Below are 19,812 nucleotides of genomic sequence, written 5' to 3' on the forward strand. Positions count from 1 at the left end.
ACAGTATCGTGCACTCATTATCCCAGGCAGGGGAGGCAATTCCAGGCAACAGGAATATAGTGGAGGCGGTCATACGTACTTATGACACTCTTTACATGTTTCCATAGATCTAGAAAACCACTCATCCAATTGTGATTAAACTATTAATTGACATCTTAATTCTTTACTATTCTGTACATATTGTTTATATACGGCATGTTCATCAACTTTCTTGTCATACTTTAGGCTCTGATCTACAGCTTTGCAGAAATAGAGTAAAAATGATATGTGTAGCGCAATATATAGCTAGATGATCTAAGCATTACTGTGTCATATATTTACAATGTACGGCAGTGTGAGTAGGATAGCACATTAACCACATTACAAAACGCAACTGCAAAAACACACAGGACCATTCATTATGGTCAATTCCAAATTTGTCATACCCATGCTATAATTTTTATTTTGTACGAGCATTAGGAAAAAAGTGTACTTTACGAATAAGATCTTACTGTGTTTAGCAGAGTAGCAGTGTTTACCTGGAAAAAGGAATCTTTCTGTTAAAGGTAGCTGGACAGCTATAAAAGTGATGTTGCCATCAGAGACTTTACAATGTGAAGGATGCGTATTAGAAATGAAAACTTCAACTACTCAATGATAAGGGGAGCAGCAGAAAATGTTCCTGAACCTAAAAAACTGTAGAAAATTGGATTTCATAAATACTATTTCTCTACGTTGAATTTCAGGAAGCCAGCAAGCAAGATGTAATGTAACCTGATTTAGAGTTTGGTCACCCCTCCAAGAGTGATGCAGAAAGAAACTTCACAGATTTGCATGTCAATGTGACTTGGCAGGCTAGGATTGGGGAAGCCTGAACTGAGAAGTCCTTTGGATCAGGGTCAGAAGTACCATTTCTCTCCCTCAAAGTTTAAACTGCTGGTGATCTCTGGCACAGTTCTCAGAGTGCAGACTTTGCCAGCTCACTGAAAAAAATGCTTAATGCTTGCCCCTTATAAAGGTTTACCGTGGTATTTTTGCACGGTATTTTTGCACGGTATTTTTGCATGGTATTTTTGCACGGTATTTTTGAAGTTTTACCCTGCTTTTCCCATGTTTTTACTGTGCATTTAGCATAGTTTACCCTGCTTGCTAATATGCTTTACCAGACCTCTCTGGGCTTTCCAATGCTTGCCTATGCCGTACCATGCTTTCACTGCTAATTATTACAATGTTTTTGCAATGGCAAACTTGTATAAGAGGCCTTACAAAGCTCTTGCTTCATTCTAATGCAAAACTGGCAAGACTTTCCCATGAGTTCAATTTCATGTGCATGAGGAAATAGTGGCGGTCTACATTTTCATGATACTGAGCTCTAAATTTATAATAAAAATGGATCCAATATGTACTGGGTTCTTATTGGAAACCATGAAGGTATATGCAATGTAAAGGGTTTACATTAATTACCAGCACAAGGGTGTTACTGAAATTGTGTAACGACAAAAAAAAAAAGCACTGTAAATGACGCTATATAGGCTAGATGTGATGATATGTAGTGCATAAGGGGTGAATGGGCATACCATGTTAAATTAATGGTGCAACAATATACATCCACACGGTGTTATGCCGTGTTTGAGTCCTTTTGTCCTCTACATTTACAACTGGTATTATACTATAGTAAAAAAACACCGTCTGTTCTATAGCTGCATAAACCATGGCATGATTAAAAAACGTTGGCAGTAGCATGTTAATTATAGCGTTACATTTTTCTTAATCAGAGCAAATGACTCGTGTTTCAAAGGATTGTTATTACTATGCATTTAGGTCGCGCATAATATGAAAAAAAAAACCCAAAAAAAACAGTCCAGCTAAAAAATGTATTATATAACCACCTCTTTCACTTCCTCTATCCATAAAACTGTATGTATTGTTGAATGACGGTATATGTATGCGTTTACACAGTAAACACATAGCCTTACTTTTTTCTGTAAACTCGGGTGCGCCTACCAACTGTGAAAAGTAATGCTATCTATCCTTCAAAATAAAGCAAGCGGCAGGGGTTCATGCGTCACCGATCCGGGATCCTGGTGGTTGTGGCGTTGTGAATATGATCAGATAATCCAAGGTTTCAAAAAGGCTAAGCATTGGAACGGGAGAAAAAAAATGATTTCCGGACTATTTCTGGCCAATGAGCTGATTCCACATGCGGAGCAGCAGTGAGTGAGCCACATTCAATAAAACGAGTAGCGCTGCAGAGAGTAGCCACTGACGAGAACTGCAACATAGGGACATAAGCAGAGCAGAACTGTGATAGACTGCCGTAGAGAATAAGTACGGGGCTTTCTGCAGCAGACTGTGGGAAATAAGTGGAACATCTTAGCACAGTGGCTCTGGGGGGTCGTTTTAATTTCAGTCGTTTCTTAAATTGGTACAGTAACAATTAAACAGGAATTGCAACTGTGAGAGCGGGATATTATTATTATTATTATTTTTTTTTTGCTTTTTAAGTGTGTGTGTGGGGGGGTTCAGTCAGTCATTTTTTAGTTTGTTTCGCCGAGAGTTCAATTTATGTGAGCACATTCTGTTTAATTTGTGTTGCTTTTTCTCAAAGAGAAGGACTGCGTTTTTTTTAAAGAGTGGACGTCGTTAAAAACAAAGTCAAACTGTCTTGAGAAAAAGACGAAGATCAACCATGGAGAACGCTCACACAAAGACTGTGGACGAAGTTTATAACAATTTCAATGTAAATGAAAGCACGGGGCTGAGTCTGGACCAGGTGAAAAAGCTGAGAGAAAAATGGGGACCGAATGGTATGTGATCTGTCCATTTTTCATTTTCCTATTTTTCAGTGAAATTGTTTCCTCAGGTACGCAGCGCTAGGCCTATGTCAGAACAGTAACCGGCACAAATATGAATAGTGAAAATGGCTGACGTCATGTACAACCTCGTGGGTTTTAAACAAGTTTACCTTATGAGGATAACTTAGATTTAACTGAAAGTGGTTTTGTGTGTTTGCGTTTTAGACATTTTGGGTTTCAGGGTAGCCGGGTAACAGGCCCTTTTTCCAAATTTTAGTTTGTTCACCACGTATGTAATGAAGCGTATTACGGTACGCAAGCGTGATTTCCTGCTGTAAAAAGTTCAAAATAGTTGGGGATTGAGTTGCCAGGACTTTAAGTTAAGTCTTACCGTTTATTCTTAGTGTGTGGTGGTTAAAAAAAAAAAAAAAAAAAAAAAAGCCTTTAAAATTACCCATTGGGGTCACCGTGTGGTCCAGCATAGCAAACAACGGGTTAAGTGAGTGATGACATGGCCTTACCGGTGCAATGTGCAACATCATCAAATCACCGTGCACGGGGTGATCTAACTGTGGACCAATTGTGAAGAAAAGCTTCACTTTACTGGAAACACGGCCTACCAAATCAGTTTAATATAAATGTGTAATCAGGAACTGAGGTATTCATTTCAAGAGGCACACTTACGTATATTAACAGTTAATCGTTGAGCTACAACATGTACATGGATACAGTTTCAACAATTAGATTTGATGTCCTCGGAACTGTGTTGTATAAAATAGGTTTAAAGTTATGTATGAATGACTTGTTTGTACCGTAGCCTCTATATTACGTCACTAACTATCCTTTGTCTTCTGGCATGTTCCGTGGAAACCCGAACCTTCTACAGAGTTACCAGCAGAGGAAGGTAAGCTTCTGCCACTTCAGGAATCTACATTACTGTTCTATCTATCTCTATCTATCTATCTATCTATCTATCTATCTATCTATCTATCTATCTCTATCTATCTCTATCTATCTATCTGTCTATGGTGATTAGAAAGTACATTTACCACATCAATGACATGGTGTGTTGATGTGGTAAACTTACTTTCTAATCACCCTGTGTATCTATCTATCTCATCGCTGTCCTAATCGACCTCTGTTACCCTTTCCACAGGAAAATCTGTGTGGGAACTCGTGCGTGAACAGTTTGAAGACTTATTAGTCAGAATTCTCCTGTTGGCAGCTTGTATATCTTTTGTAAGTATGATCCATGGTTACTTGCTCTTTCCCTATGTAAAATACACGATTTAATATCCAAGCCTAGTTTTAATAAACAAAGCGTTCAACATCCATCTCTCAACTTATTGTTGCCCTCTTCCTTGTGGGGGGTGGGTTCTGTGTTTTGGGGGTTGGGGGTTGTGTGTGTGCTGTTTGTGACCCGCTGGTAAATTAAGATTAGTGAGGTTAGCCTGGGTAACCAATGGCAGTTTGCCAGTGTCTCTTCAGCATACAATTGAACAACGTGGATACATATTAAAGGGGGTGTTAACCACTTGACACTAAGTACATGTTATAAACAGACTGTGCTTGTCTGAGGTTAAAATATAAGATCATAAGGCTGAAACAGCTGAGAGACTTGCTATCCTTGCCTGGAATGGTGTCAACAACACTGATGTGTGTATTGAATTACAGCTGGGCAACTTGTATGAAGCGTGTTTAAAGACCCCCATGGCCTTTAAGGACGTGAAATTTCATGATGTTCTTTGAGTTTAGAAGAGTATTACTCCGTGCAAGATGCAGCTTATAGAACACAGTCTGCTGAATTCTTGCTGAAAATCATTAGTGTGTTGCAAATGGGTTTTCGGGGGCTATTCATTTATTGTATAGTGCTCGCTGGCATCAAATGTGGCACGAACACCATTGAAGAAGCTTTTGTGCCCAGTAGCTTAACTCAATTTTTGCCAGATGCAGATGTGCAATTCCTGAAATCCTCCAGTTGGTGTCCAAAGAGAATTCCAAATGGCTGTGAGTATTCCTTAGATAATGGTTAACTGTACTGGTAAGTCCCCTGACAGGCTAGCTCTTTTAAATCTTGAGATTATTGCTGTACAGTAACTAAACTATGCACTACTTTTCATCGTTGTGCAAGGATTTCGTTAATATTTTAATGAGGATAAATGTTTGAATTAACTTTAAAACTTGAAGTTTGAGTCAGCTTGGCTATAAATATCCTGACTTGAGGAAAAATGTGTCAGGCATTAGTACAAACTAGGCTATGTGAAACAGCCCTAATTTCATGCTGTATCTCTACTCGAAAAAACCAAAGCAAAATATGTGAGGATTACAGAAAATCACAGATAAACTTAGTTTTCAAAGATAGATATGCACATGTATCTGGAGGGCTGTGTGTCATTCTTTAGCACTGAGATATGACTGTCCGTCTGCGTATGTAGGCATAAGTACGTATGTACAGTATGTCCCACTTTTAATGGAGAAAATTCAATCAAAAAAAGAAAGAAAAAAAAAAAACCTTGATAATACCAATAATTGAAAGTATTGTAATATGGGGATAAATGGAACCTGTCTGCCTATCCATAAGTCCTAGGATGTGGGTCATGGTGGTCTACTTCATGATTTGATTCTAATTTTCTATTTACGCTACGTCTGATATAGGGGGATGTGTGATGCTCAAACAGACCTGTTCAAGAGACTTTAAAAGGCCTTTGGAATTTTAGCCTTGGCTATTTGATCTGTCCCAAGTCCCGTACCTATGACGGCCTTTTTGCGCTCTTTGCCTGTAGCACAAAGTCTCAGAATAGTATTCCAGTCGTCTCGCCCCCTCCCTCTTGATAACAGCAAGGTCCTGACAGTAACAGGAGCGATGACTGTAGAGCGGGCACCACAGTTGACCACATTTGGGCAATGACCTTCAGCGGGCACATTGCCCATGTGGCATCTTGGTACTATTTGAATTGAGGACTTCTAGAACAGTAATCCGAGGACAGTGCTATAGTACTGGATCCAAAAGAAAAATGATTTGCGGTTGATCTTTGTGCTGCGTGACAGGGTAACTAATGCATATTGCCTCTTTGCTGAAGCTAGAGCTGATATGCAAAGTGCCTGTCTTAAGTATGCAAAGCTGAAACCCATGTTTTCGATGGATAGATTGTTTTGCTAAAAACATGCAAAGCAGATTGCAGGAAGAGTGCGTTTTCTAGTGCACTTCACACAAGTCAGTAATAACCAGTACCTGATATCCATCTGATAATGTAAAACCAGTTTGATATCTGCACAGCAACCAATCAGAACTTGGGAACTGGATCTGGTACACTTGTCAGCAACAGAAAGGATTGCAGGCAGGCAGCTATTTGTCTATAAACTTTGACAGCCGTTGTAGTTCATGCTGCAAAGTGGCAGCAGTCTATAATACTGGTTGCCTGCGTGGCCCATACTGCCATATACCCTATTGAGCAAAAAGACCTCACTGATACATGTCGTCTTGATATAGGTCTTTGACCTTTTTGTGTAGCATCTGGTTGCTGATTGACTTGTAGTGTGCAGGTGGAACCAGTGACAGCCAGAACAAGATTGGATGTCCCTAATTAATTTATTGCAGGTTAGACGACAGGTTTGTTATGGGTGCTGTCTACTCGATCTAACCAGATCTCATTTCATACTCGGGTGGCCATTGGATGAAAGTGACGCTTGATCCACTTCAATAATCTGGAGCTGTGCAGTCCTGTGGTAATTTATTCCACATACTGTGCATGTAGTTTATTCACTGTGACCTACATTTACATTGTATTGACAGAGTAATTGAGGGCCATACTGTATCTTGGGAACCAGCTGTCTTGATTGTGATGAAGTAATGCACCGTGCGTGTGGGTCAAGACATTATTGTTGTTTAGCACCAAATGGTGGTTTTGTTACAATGACTTTACAGGATTTATTTTTTTCTTTTTGTTACGCATGAGTTTAGCTTGAAGCATGGCTAGAAATCGGTTTCCTTGTAATTGCCGGTGTCAGCCAAAATTCATTGACGTGAAAGTCACTTTAGGTAGGTTTGGTAATGCAGATCCTGGTATCCTCTTGTTTTATTGGTAATATTTGAATTAAAGACTTTTTCAGACAGTGCTCCAATAAAGAAACACAAAATGATTTAAACAGTGATCTAAATGTGTTTAGCTTGGTTTCTTCTTTTTATTCCCTGAACTCCTTGCCAGTAGGCGTGTGTGTGTGTGGATAGTTTATATTAACCTCAAGTATAATGGCCAGTGCTTAAAGTCTTGTTTGTACTTCCAGAGACTTTTGTGCACAGTGTGCAAATAGTTTACATACTGTCTCCAGTCATCTACTGTTTTTGCAAACTGCAATTGCAAATATATATATTTTTTTTAGCATTAATCCCTTTTGTTTGAATTGTACATTAGAAATGTACAAGGTGATTTAATTACAATGTCACTTGGCTGCTATATGCTGCTGTTATGGAAAGTCTACATGCCACAGAATAATGGAACTTGAAAGCACTAAGCAACAGACAAGACCCCTGCACGAACTGTAGCGGAGGGTGCGACTGTATGCGATGAGATTTCCAGTAGGATATAGCCTTTAAAATAAACGGCAGGATGCAGCATTTCTTCTTGAGTTCGGTTAGGAATCTGCCTTGCTTCAATGCAAGTTCAACTTGCCAAAGTAGTTGGAATTTATAATGTCGATCTGGATGTCTTCCTGAATAGCAGGTACTCGCCATAATGCCTCTGATCAGCAACAGGTCTGGTGCTTTTTGCATTCGGTGCTTAACGATACAAATACAGTTTTTATTTTGTATTCATTTATTTATTTTGTGCATGCCTGTTGGCTTGTGCCGCTTCCTGCCATGATTCATTCTTTGCTGCCCTCTACTTGCTTTTTGTCCTTGAGGGATTCAATATTATAAAAAATCGACTAAGATTAGGAATGCTATAGTTCTAACCCACAGAATGTCTTCTTTTCCAGCCGATTAGGAGTGCTGGTTCTGTATTGCAATAAGCATGCATTAGTCTGAGTGAAGGTGCTGCTTGTATTATTTGATTGATTTTAAACAAGCCCCCAAATGGTATCTATTTCATTAGCACAGAAAGGCTTCCTTTCCATTCAATAGCTGCAGTGCTGTATCTCTCTCTCTCTCTCTCTCTCTCTCTCTCTCTCTCTCTCTCTCTTAATTTGGGCTTTTAAATAATGCGATTTCTTTTTTATATTTATTTTGAAACAAATAAAGCTTGTTCTATTTGAAGGGTCCTTGAATAAAATTGAGCAACTCTTAAGCTTGAACCATTAATATAGGTGGAATATCTTAGCTGGCATTGAGCCAGCAGGATGAGTCACCTGTAATTGAAGGGAATAATGTGGGGTGATCTCTTGTATTTCATCAGTGGAGGTGAAACAATTATTTTTTTAATGCCTTTTTTTTTCTTTATTTCTTTCTCTAGGTATTGGCCTGGTTTGAGGAGGGGGAAGAAACGATCACAGCCTTCGTGGAGCCTTTCGTAATCTTACTTATTCTAATAGCCAATGCCATCGTGGGTGTGTGGCAGGTAAGGGGACAGTTTTAAAATAGTCTTCATAGACCACTCTCTTGTGCAGAAGGGCACCGTGGGCTCTTTCTGATGTCATTTGGGGATGTGTGCTGCTAGCGATTGTTGTGAATGCAGAGAAAACTATTTATTTATTTAAACCTGCTTGCGTCACTTGTATTTGGATTGTGTTTGCCCCGACTACGCTGTGTGTCTCTTACAGTGTGTAAACCACTATTGCTCATTCATGTAAAGAAGATGGGTTTAACTTCAGGAAAAGTTTGGTTCTGCAGCAGCAAGTAAATGCTGGTGCACTAACTGCTTGAGTTTTCATAAGAGCACTCTTCCTTTTAGTTGTCTTGGATGATGAAGTGTAGAACTAAATAATAATTGATGGTACTACAGAAAACCACTAAAACAACTAGTATGTAACTCCCCAAAATATCGTTTTTTTAGCATTGAGGGTTCAATAATATGACATTAAGACTAGTATTCAAATATCATAAGAGTAACTTTTGACATCAATAAGGCACAAAGTAAAAAGGCACCGTGTTCTTCAAAACACATCAAAAGACAATTCTACTTGGACTTGTGCATCATTTACAATGAACTTGTCTTCTGAACCCCTAAACTTATCTTAAGTTTATATTTCAGAAATACAAAACTCAAGACAAAACTGTTTTCTACAAAACAATGAACCTGTTTTTCAGACCTTTTATACACGGAGAAATCCTGATCGTTCTTGATTTTATGTTTTTTGATCTCTCAGTCAAATAGTTTTGAATGTTGGGGTAACACAAAGGGCAGCTGCTGTTTACATAAAAACCCTGTGCAGTCATTTAATTGCTCAGACTTTGTTTGAAAAACAATTATATGTGTGTTCAGCATTATGTTTGTCTCGCACACAAGTCCATGGTTTTACATAATATAAAGTGAGGATTTCCCAAATTCTTCTGGGGGCTTTCATTAGGAACCAAACTTATGTCACTGCAGACAAGACATTATAATGACTCTGATGTTGCAGAAAATAGACTGGATCCAGTAAATGTGGGTGCAGAGGCTTCCCATGCTCTAGGACGACTCATGCTACCTAGTCTGCGGACAAGTGCTCAGCATTCGTTTTACATCATTATTTTCTCTTTTTAAGCACACTTTGATACCTCTCCTTATGTGCTTACACTTGTAGCAGAGTTTACAAGGAAACACAAAGGCAGGTACTGTAGCCCTAGATAGTAAGACCTCATTAGAACAGATCGCTAAGGAGTAGAAGGGCATTGCAAAGTCACTTGAGCACAGCTTCTCCAGTTCACCTGGAATACAGTGATCTGCACATATCTCAATGGGGGATTACAAAAGAGTCCTGAAAATAGAACGGGAAATTGGGTCATTGACTGCATTTTTTTTTTTTTTTTTTTTAAATTTTCCAATGTATTGCTATGAAACCAATTTCCAGGCTTTTGTTAGAGGGGAGAGATTTGTAATATTTTTCAGAAAGTCTTTTTTTTATTTAAGTAGTGTCCGCTTAAGTATTCTACTCTAACACTGCAGTTATTGGTGGTTTTGTACTGACCATTCATCAACACTGGAACTACATGGTTTATAGTCAGGAACAGAAATTAGATCAATAGCTTTCTCAAGCAGTTCAACTGATTTTATTGAACACTGCAAATCACAACTTTTACCACGGATATGGAAACTGACAGTTAGTCATAAAGGCAAAAGGGACCTCTGAATACTGTAACATTGTTTTAACTTATTCAAATCAACACTTTGCTGAACTGTTATGTATTAAAATCAAGCAGATGGGTGGAAAAGCTCCAGTTGCATTATGTACAGTAACTGATTATTACAAAGTAACTTTTAACACAGTCCCAGTAGCAGCAGCATTGCTGTCACTTGGGTACTCAAGCAAACAAATCTGTACCTGTTTTGTGTGACTGACATTTCGAACAAAGAGCTTGGAATCCAAGTTAGCATGGCTGCAGGTCATTTGACTTCTAGGACTGGCTGTTTTAATGTGCCTGGTTTTAACTACAGCTTCACAACAGTACATATAAAAATTCAAAAATCAACTTCCTAGTTCTGAGTAGGGGAGACTGTTATTAAGTTTGTTTTTGAGTGTTAAGTTGTTGGCACAATTTGGCTTTCATCAAGACTGGCACATGTCATTTCAATGAAAGACAGTCCTGTTTAGCGCTTCTATAGTCACAGGTGATGCTAGTGCAAGAACTGCACAAGTGATGACTCCTTGGGCCATTCTTAACAGACTTCACTGCAGACTTTATTTTCCACACTGGAGCTAGTGGGGTTAACTTTGGACAATTCCATCCCTTATTGATCCGTCACTTCATTTTAGTTAGATGGGTCAGTTTAAGGGAACGTTCTCCATGGATACTTAAGAAATGGGTACATTGTAAAGCCTTGTCTAAAAGCAATGTGATTTGTAGCACACAAGGGATTGACTGCTGCATTGTACAATGCTTTTATTACCTGGGTTGACCCCCTTGGAACAGCAGTGTTAGAAATAGATACCTGTAATGGGCTTAGCTTTATCACTCTGCGCTGATTCCGGATGATTTTAAAAGAATGGTTCTGAAGAGAAAAATCAACCTTTTTATTGTGTGTGGGTTGGAAAGGAGCTTTTGCATACTCAAGGCAGCTATATGACTGGGGTACATAAACATGTATTTTCCGTAAGATCCAAGAGACTGCTGTATACATATGTTGTGGTACACCTGAAACTTTTGATAGTTTCAAAAACCTGTAATGCAGTAAAAAAAAAAGTCAGATCTAGAGTATTTTATTATATTCTCTTGTATTAAATGTATAGGTTTCTAGGAAGTGGTTATGCTTATTTAAATTATGCTAGTGGAGTGTAAAAGTCCTGGACAGATGTGTGTAGTTAAGGGGTTCAAAGCAAAACTATTAATGTGTGTGTGGTGGTTGTTTTTTTTTGTTTTTTGTTTTTTTTTGGTACAAATTGATTTTGCATCCTTTTGTGTGAACATGGTATGTTGCCACATACTCTATGTATAGTATGCATAACACTATGTGGTTTGACCCAGCAAAACTCGGTTCTTATCCAAGCAGAATGATTGATTTATTTTCCACAGCCCCTGCTTAGAGTTGTGCCGTTCTATTTTAACGGTGTTGGAATCCTGCTGCTTTAGTACCGTGGGGTGCTCCAGTATGCATGGCATATCGTTCAGGAAATGGAGAATGTCTTCCTGGTCTAGGGGGTGTGAAGTGCCATGTCAGAACCACACTGCAATGTGTGCATTTTGAAGTGTTTGCTTGTTGCTGAGAGATAACACACAGGCTTGCCTGCTTTATTTACTGGATAACAAGATGAGGGCTGTACTTGCAATTCATTTGAAACAGTATAGGGGAGGTGTGGCAATTTAGTGCAATAGGGATGTAGTTTTGGATTTCTAGACTCCTTTGTGCAAGTATCCCAGTGTGCACACAGTAACTCCCAAACAGGATCATTGTGCTGGACTTGTGCTAACAGGAAAGTTTTTTGCCTAGGTCTAAGCAAACCGTGTAATTGGATGGGTGTTTAGTCCTGTGTGCCTGGCAACTCACCCATCCATACTCGTATTTGATCAAAGATCAGAAATTTGTAACTCTTAAATAGGCCGGCTATGCATGCTTTTGTGTCAAATGGTCAGTTGTCTGCTTGTTTCCATGCTACTTGACAGAACCAGACTAGAATCTTTGCCATAACTGGAATAGGAACCGGAGAGGGCAAAATCCACGACTGTATGAAGAGCACGAGAGTACACGGTCCGCAGCATGTATAGTAAGAGTTTTTAATATAGAACCTGCTGTTGGGTTGAAAGGTCTCTCCCAATGCAAACATCCTAAGAGTTTAATTTACCGTTGAAAGCCATGGGTATCCAGCATAGCAGTTTATTAGTTAGCCAGCAGATAAATTATTATCCATGTTTAAGGACACGGTTTGCTAAACCAACAAATCCAGTTTAAAAAAAGCCTGCACATGGGTAGTTTTACTTAGATAACCTGTATCATTTTATTAAAGCTGGGACCTAGGCACTGTGTCCTTTTTTGATTTTATTTATTTTGATTTTATTTATTTATTTATTTTACTAATGGGGATGCAAACTACGTAAAAGCTTGGAGAGTTATTAAGCTGTGAACAGTGTAGTTCTGTAGAGTGATCTTTTTAGTTATTTGTTTTAAAATTAGGAAATAGTCCTGTGAACCAGATCCCAATAATGCAAAACAGAAGCATAAGATTGGTGGGCTTGATGCGCAACTGGGACAAAGCTTGAGGCAACTGTGTTTCCATTAAAAAAAATATGGGAAAGTTCTGCCAAAATCCACAAGTCCTTTTGACATCATACTGAACGTCCCACTGGGAGAAAGCAGAGGGTTGCTTATTATAGAAATTCAACTTAGGGGATTTCAAATACCCTTATGTTTCATAGCATCAGTAAATGCACATTTTCTGGTATTCTGGGTGCAATTCTTGGAATTGCTTAATGATGTCATTATTCCTTGTTGCTAGAAATAATAATAGTTACATTTGAAATGAATACATTGAAATATTTGTTTCTGATTTTTTTAAACAGCCATGCTTTTTCAGGAGGCTAGACAGCCCTTGGCTCCAGTCAGCCACTTATGATTACTGACTAGTTTTGCCGGGTTTAACTTTGACCTGGCTGTGTCAGTTCTGCTGCTGACTGCTTTGCCTGTGAACCCTGGCCCGTGTTGGCACCTCGTTGAAACTTTCCCACAATCCCCCAGGCTCCTCTGGCTGGGAAAGCGGGACTACAGAAGGTTACAGGCTTCGTTTTAACCTTGCTTGTTTATTAAAGCGGGAGGGCAGGAGACCTCGTTGCTGGGAGAGAGGAGTGGATGTGTTGGTGTTCCTCTAGTGGGGATGGTGTTAGACAGGGGGTGTTGTGTTCGTGGGGATGCTGGAACAGCCTGGCACTTGGTAGACTCTTTGGGGATGTGAACATTGTCTTTTGGCTCAGAAATGGCTATAAATAATGCTTAATCTTGGAGAAAGTATTCATTTGGGGATTGTAAGATTTGATGTGCATTACCACAGCAAGCAAGTGTCAGGAGCCATTAGCAAATATAGAAGGTGTCGCCAATTCATCATAGCCTAAGGGTTGGTTCATACTTCTGTCGCAGATTAATGCGATACGTCCAGCGCAGACAGCTATAAAGCTGTGCAGCTTCACTCCGACAATGCAGCAGATGTTGACATTTTTCAACATTAGCCGACCCTGTGCGGTTTCAGGTCGCAGACGCATGAGAAAAGGCTTTATGACTTTCCAAAAGACACGTCGCAAGAGTGTGGATGATGTAATTCCGACCTGTGGCACATTCTGAAGTATGAACCAACCTTTGCTGTCCTCATTCCCATCCTTAACTGTACTACGCCATTTCACCCTGCCCACAGTTTGCTCTGCGCTTTGACCTAGAAAGTTCAGAATAACGTTTCCACTATCCTGGATTTATTTTTAAACCTTTTTAATTGTGCATCATCTCTCTTCCATCTTTTAGCCAGTAAACTGGGTTGCAGCTTTATACTTTATTCAGCATTTTAAAAGCCAGGATTGGATTGCTCCAGGGACTTCAATACATTAAGTATGCCTTTAGGTTGTTTGGGCGGTTTTTGGAAAGTTTGCAACATGGATCAGTTGCTGTACCTCAATGAAGAGACTATTTTCTGAATTAACTCTGTTAATCACAGGAATCTAAACACTTTCTCTTCTGGCTCTTGAATTATTTGCACATGCTTAGGGGATGCATTAAAACAGCTTGAAATCAAAATTTTCTGGTGGTTGAAATCCAAAAAGTCCCCCAAAGATTTCACAAACCTGTCCACACAGTCTTTGGGTATATTGGTTTACAAGGTGGGCACTGTATATTTTATATGGCTATTTTTTTATTTTTTGGGGGGGTCTTAATTTCAGGCATTCAGTTGAGATGATACAGTGCTTTTGAGCATTTTAACATTTGTGTTTTACTTAATTTTTCAACAGGAAAGAAATGCTGAAAATGCTATTGAAGCCCTCAAAGAATATGAGCCTGAGATGGGAAAGGTTTACCGGCAGGACAGGAAAAGTGTCCAGAGGATCAAGGCCAAAGATCTTGTCCCCGGAGATATTGTGGAAGTAGCCGGTAAGAGACTAACGCTTCATTTTCATAGGTGTCAAAGAGAATTCTTTAAAACTCTAGCATCTTTTTTATTTTTATTTATTTATTTACAAAAAATAGTCTGAACTAGGTTATTTTTGCTGAATTTCCCTAACCAAGTGTGTTTACTGCATTATTTGCTACATAAATCTTGGTTTTATGGGCTGTGGGATGAAAAAAATAGTAATAGAGTACTTCAATTAGAAGCCTACAAGCTGTCAACCTTGGTCTAACCCTGTCAAAGTTCATGCTCCGACACATTAAGACCAAGCGAAGTACCTTCTCCAAAAACTAATACTTTTTTGGACACTAATATTCCCAGTGTTTATTTTAAGCTAAGTTATGTTCTAGAAGTAGGCATGTGGGCTTCTCTTGAAGATCTTTAAATGGAAATGTGCACCTAGTTTTGTGTATAGGAGGGTAGTTTAATAAGTGGATTCTTGAAGTGCACAGTGTTGGTGGTTTTGCTGTTTTGTTCTTTGCTCCGGTTTGCTAATTCTATTGCTATTGCTCGCAAACCTGTTTTGTGCTATGATTACATCTGTCTTGCATCTGCATTTTAATCTGTGTTTGACTGTACCACTGGTTGTTTAATACGTAAACTAAACAAGTTAAAAGGCTTGTATCTGTCTTTCAAAATCTCTAAACTGTGTAGCTAGCTGAGCCTATTCCCTAGTCGTTTTGCATCAGGAGCTGAGCAAATAGGCTCTGCTGTGTGTGACCCCCCCCCCCCCCCCCCCATTCCATTGCTGACGCAGATTGCAGCGCACAGGCAGTCTAGAGGACACAGGGACAATCTTATTCAAATGTGCTCTGCTGAAGGACTTCATGAACAGAATTTTAAACACTGTGCGGGATGTGGCTTGAATTGATGAAGGGTGGTTGGCGCACTGTTTAGTCAGCCACCCTCCCTCAACTCCACTGAGATGGTTTACCTGCAGGAACACACAGGACATTGGATAGACAAACTAAATATATGTTGCATGCCATGAAAATGTTAATATCTATTGCAATAAGGGAAGAGATACATATGTTCGGTAGCAAGTGCATGCATCACTGGTCATTGAATGGGGTTAATAATGTATATATAAAATTGTTTTTTCTTTTATAACCTTGTCTTTTGCAATGTGAGCATTTCTCCACGTTGTAATGATTAATTCATGCTAAATATTGTGACTTTTACATATCTCACTTAATGAAGTAGGAAGTCCAGGAAAGGTGAAATTATATACAGTCCATAGGAAGGAAATTTTTTAAAGCATGTTCAGTTCTGTACAGGGAGTCTCTGAGTTTCAGCTAAATGTATTCTGGTGTTAGGTCTGTGTGTTGCTCATATAGCTCACCCACTCTAGCAGGTTAATAATGCTCCTTTCTGATTGATCCTGACACATAGTTGTGTTGGTGTCTCCGTTTCGGCTACTATTGAGAAAAGGTTCTTCCAGTTTAACCTCTGTTTGCTTCTTTTCTTTTGAAATGTAAACTTGTAAACCATGCTGAAGCCACACATATTAAATGAAGTGCAGTCTGTGTCAGATTTACCATTGGTGATATCTTGTTAAAGCTCTATATACACTTGCACAAAAAACATTTCTTTCAGCATTAATGCAGCCAACTGCAGAACTTGACTCGGCAGCTTTTTAGGTTGATGCTAAAACAATGTACGGGTGGGTAGGTGTTCAGCTGAGCTTCGATAGACCGGTAGGGAGGGTAGATTGGACAAAGGAGATGGGGCGGCTGCAGCGATGGCTACGCTTTTGTTCAGAAAGCAGTTTCTAATCTGTGCCAAGCCATGAAGGTGCTGAAGAGCAAGCACAATGCTGTGTCTCCTCCTGCCCTGTACACGTGTCGGCGCTGTGTGATGGGCTGCTCCCATTGTCAGTGGAGAGATGGCCTTATAGGGAAGTGGCAGAGAGCACCGTGCACTGGGGTACAGCCCCCTGTCCAGGGATTTCAGACTATTTTGGCAATTCTACAGCCTGGAAAGTGTCTGGTGTCACTTATGCAAGTATCAGAAATGGCCAGGTGGTTGGTATCCCCTTGCTTGTCAGTTTTATTTTGTTAGTGAACACTTTTAGATGCAGATGTAATATACTGGGGTTAGACCAAAAAAACATTTTAACACTTGCTATATGTAGCACAGTCTGTTCTGTCCTTGGCATGTAACCAGCGGTTGTTCCAGAGAACAGGAGCCTGAGCATTTTAACCTTGAGGAAGGTCCTGCAAGTAAGCATGACTTTGGGAGTTCCACTCTAATCAGGACAGGTAGAGGAAAGTGCTGACAAGTGGGTTTGACCTTTAGGATGCTATGAGGAGGAACCGTTAAACTACACTTGACCTGTAAATACTAGACTGACCCTAAATTTTCTTGACAGTTGGCTAAATCTTAGTAGGGGCTACATGTTTCAAGCTATATTTCATACTGCAGCCAGAAGGACAAAGTAAACTGAACTAAAATGAATAACTTAGCTATGAATGGAACCCAGTTCCCAGATGCACCAAAATATACAGTAGATTCTACATTTTCTGAACTCCTGTGACGACACACCCAGTGTGTTTTTGGATGATCGTGGTTAGATTGGATATGCTTTAATTGTTCTGTAGGGGTGCACCGATAAGATTTTCTTACCCGATACCGATAGCCGATGGTTATCTACCCATATCGGCCGATACTGAGGGATACCGATAATAAATAAACAGTGCAGGTAAACTACTAGAACAAGACATAGGGGCTATATTTAACCTGTTTTAAACATGTTACACAGCACTGAGAAAATGAGTGTCTGTGTTCTTGTCATTTTTAATAAGTGCGCCTGACCAAGCATTAAATTCTGTGCTGGAAGAAATTCAAGCATGAATATCGGTGTACATTATCTGCTAAAATAACAAAAACTACCGATAGACGATTGTGTTTTTTTTTCCCTTAACGGTGCCATGCCGATAGACTGCCGATTGTCGGTGCATCTCTACTGTTTGGATAATTGAGTAGAAGTGGAATTTGATGACAGGTAGGAAAGAGGTAGTTTTTCATCCTGAAGCAAAGCCAAGGGCACCCTATTCTGGTTTAAAGTGTTAAGGATGTCTTTCTCCAGAACGTTTCCCTGAGAAACTGCCCTGCGAGTATCTCTTTTGTTTTCCATTAGAACTGACGTCCAAGCAGCTGCCAAGAACTAGGCTTGCTCTAAGAATCCTGCTGGCAACCTGTCAGCGACCAGGCCTGACCTCGGGGCGGGGGGGGGGGGGGGGGGGGGGGGGGGGGGGGGGGGGCGGGGGGGGGGGGGGGGGGGGGGGGGGGGGGGGGGGGGGGGCGGGGGGCGGGGGGGGGGGGCGTCCCCAAAGTGAACTTGTCCTTTTTGATGTTTCTTTTCCTGTATTTGTTTAGTGTTGATTCTGGATATGATATAGCAGTTAAGCAAGCGAGAAACTGGATTATACCGAGTAGAACAACGGTATATAATCTTTCTGTAAACCATTTGAAGTGTGACAATATTGAATATTTCAGCAGTGTTATATAATCTGTATTCTAATGCCTGCAGTGGCTGCTAAAGACAGAGGGAAGGGAAAGTTATTTTAAAGCCCGAGCTTGTGGAAACAGGATGTAATGGAGTGGAGACCAACAGATTGATCAGATAAATAGTTTGTACAGCAGATGGCTGAACTTTCTTTCTTTTAATAAACAGGTCTACATTTTTTTGGCTATTTCACATGAACTGCAGTAAAACTCTCCACCCAGTTAATCAAATTTGTACAATGTGTTCTTTTGAAGACTCTTGAAGGCTGTTTCATTTAGCATGAACACATTGCTATTGGTTAATCCAGTTCAAGTTCTTCTAAAAGCTGAGCTAGAATGTTTATCTGAGGTACTGGGCTATATTTAAAAGGTACATGAAAGGTTGATTTCCACAGACCTTGGTTAGCATTAATATTTAACTACCTAATGTAACCTTAGGCAAGGCAGTCCAGGATTAGTGCTAATCTATGTCTGTGAAACCAAAATCCAGATGCAAGATGGGGGTTAAAAGAGAACAATTCCTTGAAAGACTCATCAAATCCGCTTGTCTTTCACAGGAGTGACAATCTTAAGATGTAGCCATTATTTGCTTGGATTTTTTAATTAAAATATTTATATATATATATATATATATATATATATATATATATATATATATATATATATATATAAATTTTAAATCTCCCCAGTCCTTGTTTGCTCCTGTGGTTTAATGCCACGTTTTAGGTTACAGAGTTTCTCAGTTTTTTTTTTTTTTTGCTGTGGGGCTAGCTGTGGTTATAGGTGTCCTACCTCCCCACCCTTGTGCAGGTGTGTGATTTTTAGTTTAGAATAAACAAATGGATGTGTATCTTTTTACGGCAATTTTCAAATATCAAAACAAACTGCCACCGGTTTTTGTTTTTTTCCTTTTTATTTAAGCAGCATCACAAGCTGTTCGTGTTTATTCTGCACATGATTTAGTTGTTAAATAAAAATGATATTTCTTTGCTTCTAGCTTATAGCTTAGACTAGTGTCTATTTATATATCACAAAGGGAGGATTTTGCCAGCAGTAATTTTACAATGTGGCATGCTCCGCTTGGCTGGAGTGCTCGTTTTTGAAGAGCAGGACAGGCCTGCGATAGCACCGAAAGGTTGCATGGATCCTTTGTGGCTGGTATGCTGTTGTCGACTATAATAGACAGGCAGGATGGAGCAGAGCAGATTCTGGAGCGCTCTGTTCCGAGATTCAGAACATGCCTGCCTGCTGCTTTTTAAATAGAATCGATGCTTCAGCAGGGATTTGCTCTTCATCACAGTGTTGATTGTCACCAAGCTTCTGCTTTCTTTTCTTTTCTTTTTTTTTTTCTTCAAGACCACTCTATTCTAAACCAGGGATAGGATTAAGACTCCTTTTGCTTGGCAGTTTCACAGATTCCAGGTTTTGATACAAGCTTGATCAGCACCAGTGTATAGTTAACAAGGTCAAGTGTGTCTGATTTAATCAGGTAGTAAAATGAGGAATGGATCAAAACTGCTATGCAGTTCAAGTCTTGCTTCCATCCCTGTAAACTGGCGTGAATGTGCTTGGCACCAAGAGCTTTGTTACTAGAAGTCTAAGACACCTGCCTTTTTATTAGCGTTTTCCAAATTAAACATCATTTAAACAGATTATTACCGACCCCCAGAAAGAAATGCGTTCCTATTCCTGATGTGATATGCTGCAAGCACATTTCATTCTCACGTGGTCTTGCATGATTTTGCTGTGAAAGATAGTGCTGCATAATATAGGTACTTCCTAGCATTTCAGATTTCCAGAAACATGTGCCTGAAAGAAG

The 19,812-nt window shown here is 39.6% G+C and overlaps 1 protein-coding gene across 2 annotated transcripts in view; it reads left to right on the forward strand.

Annotated features, from left to right (window-relative positions):
* Window positions 1–2,134: 2,134 nt before the first annotated feature.
* Window positions 2,135–19,812, forward strand: part of LOC117428460 (sarcoplasmic/endoplasmic reticulum calcium ATPase 2) — a 36,331-nt gene continuing 18,653 nt past the window's right edge. The window contains exons 1-5 of one of the 2 annotated variants that reach the window (XR_009308007.1): window positions 2,135–2,786; window positions 3,661–3,678; window positions 3,931–4,013; window positions 8,225–8,329; window positions 14,332–14,470. Coding sequence is in view for 1 of the 2 variants with exons in the window: in XM_058994681.1 (XP_058850664.1) it covers window positions 2,669–2,786; window positions 3,661–3,678; window positions 3,931–4,013; window positions 8,225–8,329; window positions 14,332–14,470 (463 nt within the window). In the remaining variant the exon portion in view is untranslated. The remainder of the gene's footprint in view (window positions 2,787–3,660; window positions 3,679–3,930; window positions 4,014–8,224; window positions 8,330–14,331; window positions 14,471–19,812) is intronic. The other variant, XM_058994681.1, reaches the window with a different exon arrangement.

The sequence above is a fragment of the Acipenser ruthenus genome, chromosome 21 (genome assembly GCF_902713425.1).
Source record: "Acipenser ruthenus chromosome 21, fAciRut3.2 maternal haplotype, whole genome shotgun sequence".
Classification (NCBI taxonomy): Eukaryota; Metazoa; Chordata; class Actinopteri; order Acipenseriformes; family Acipenseridae; genus Acipenser; species Acipenser ruthenus.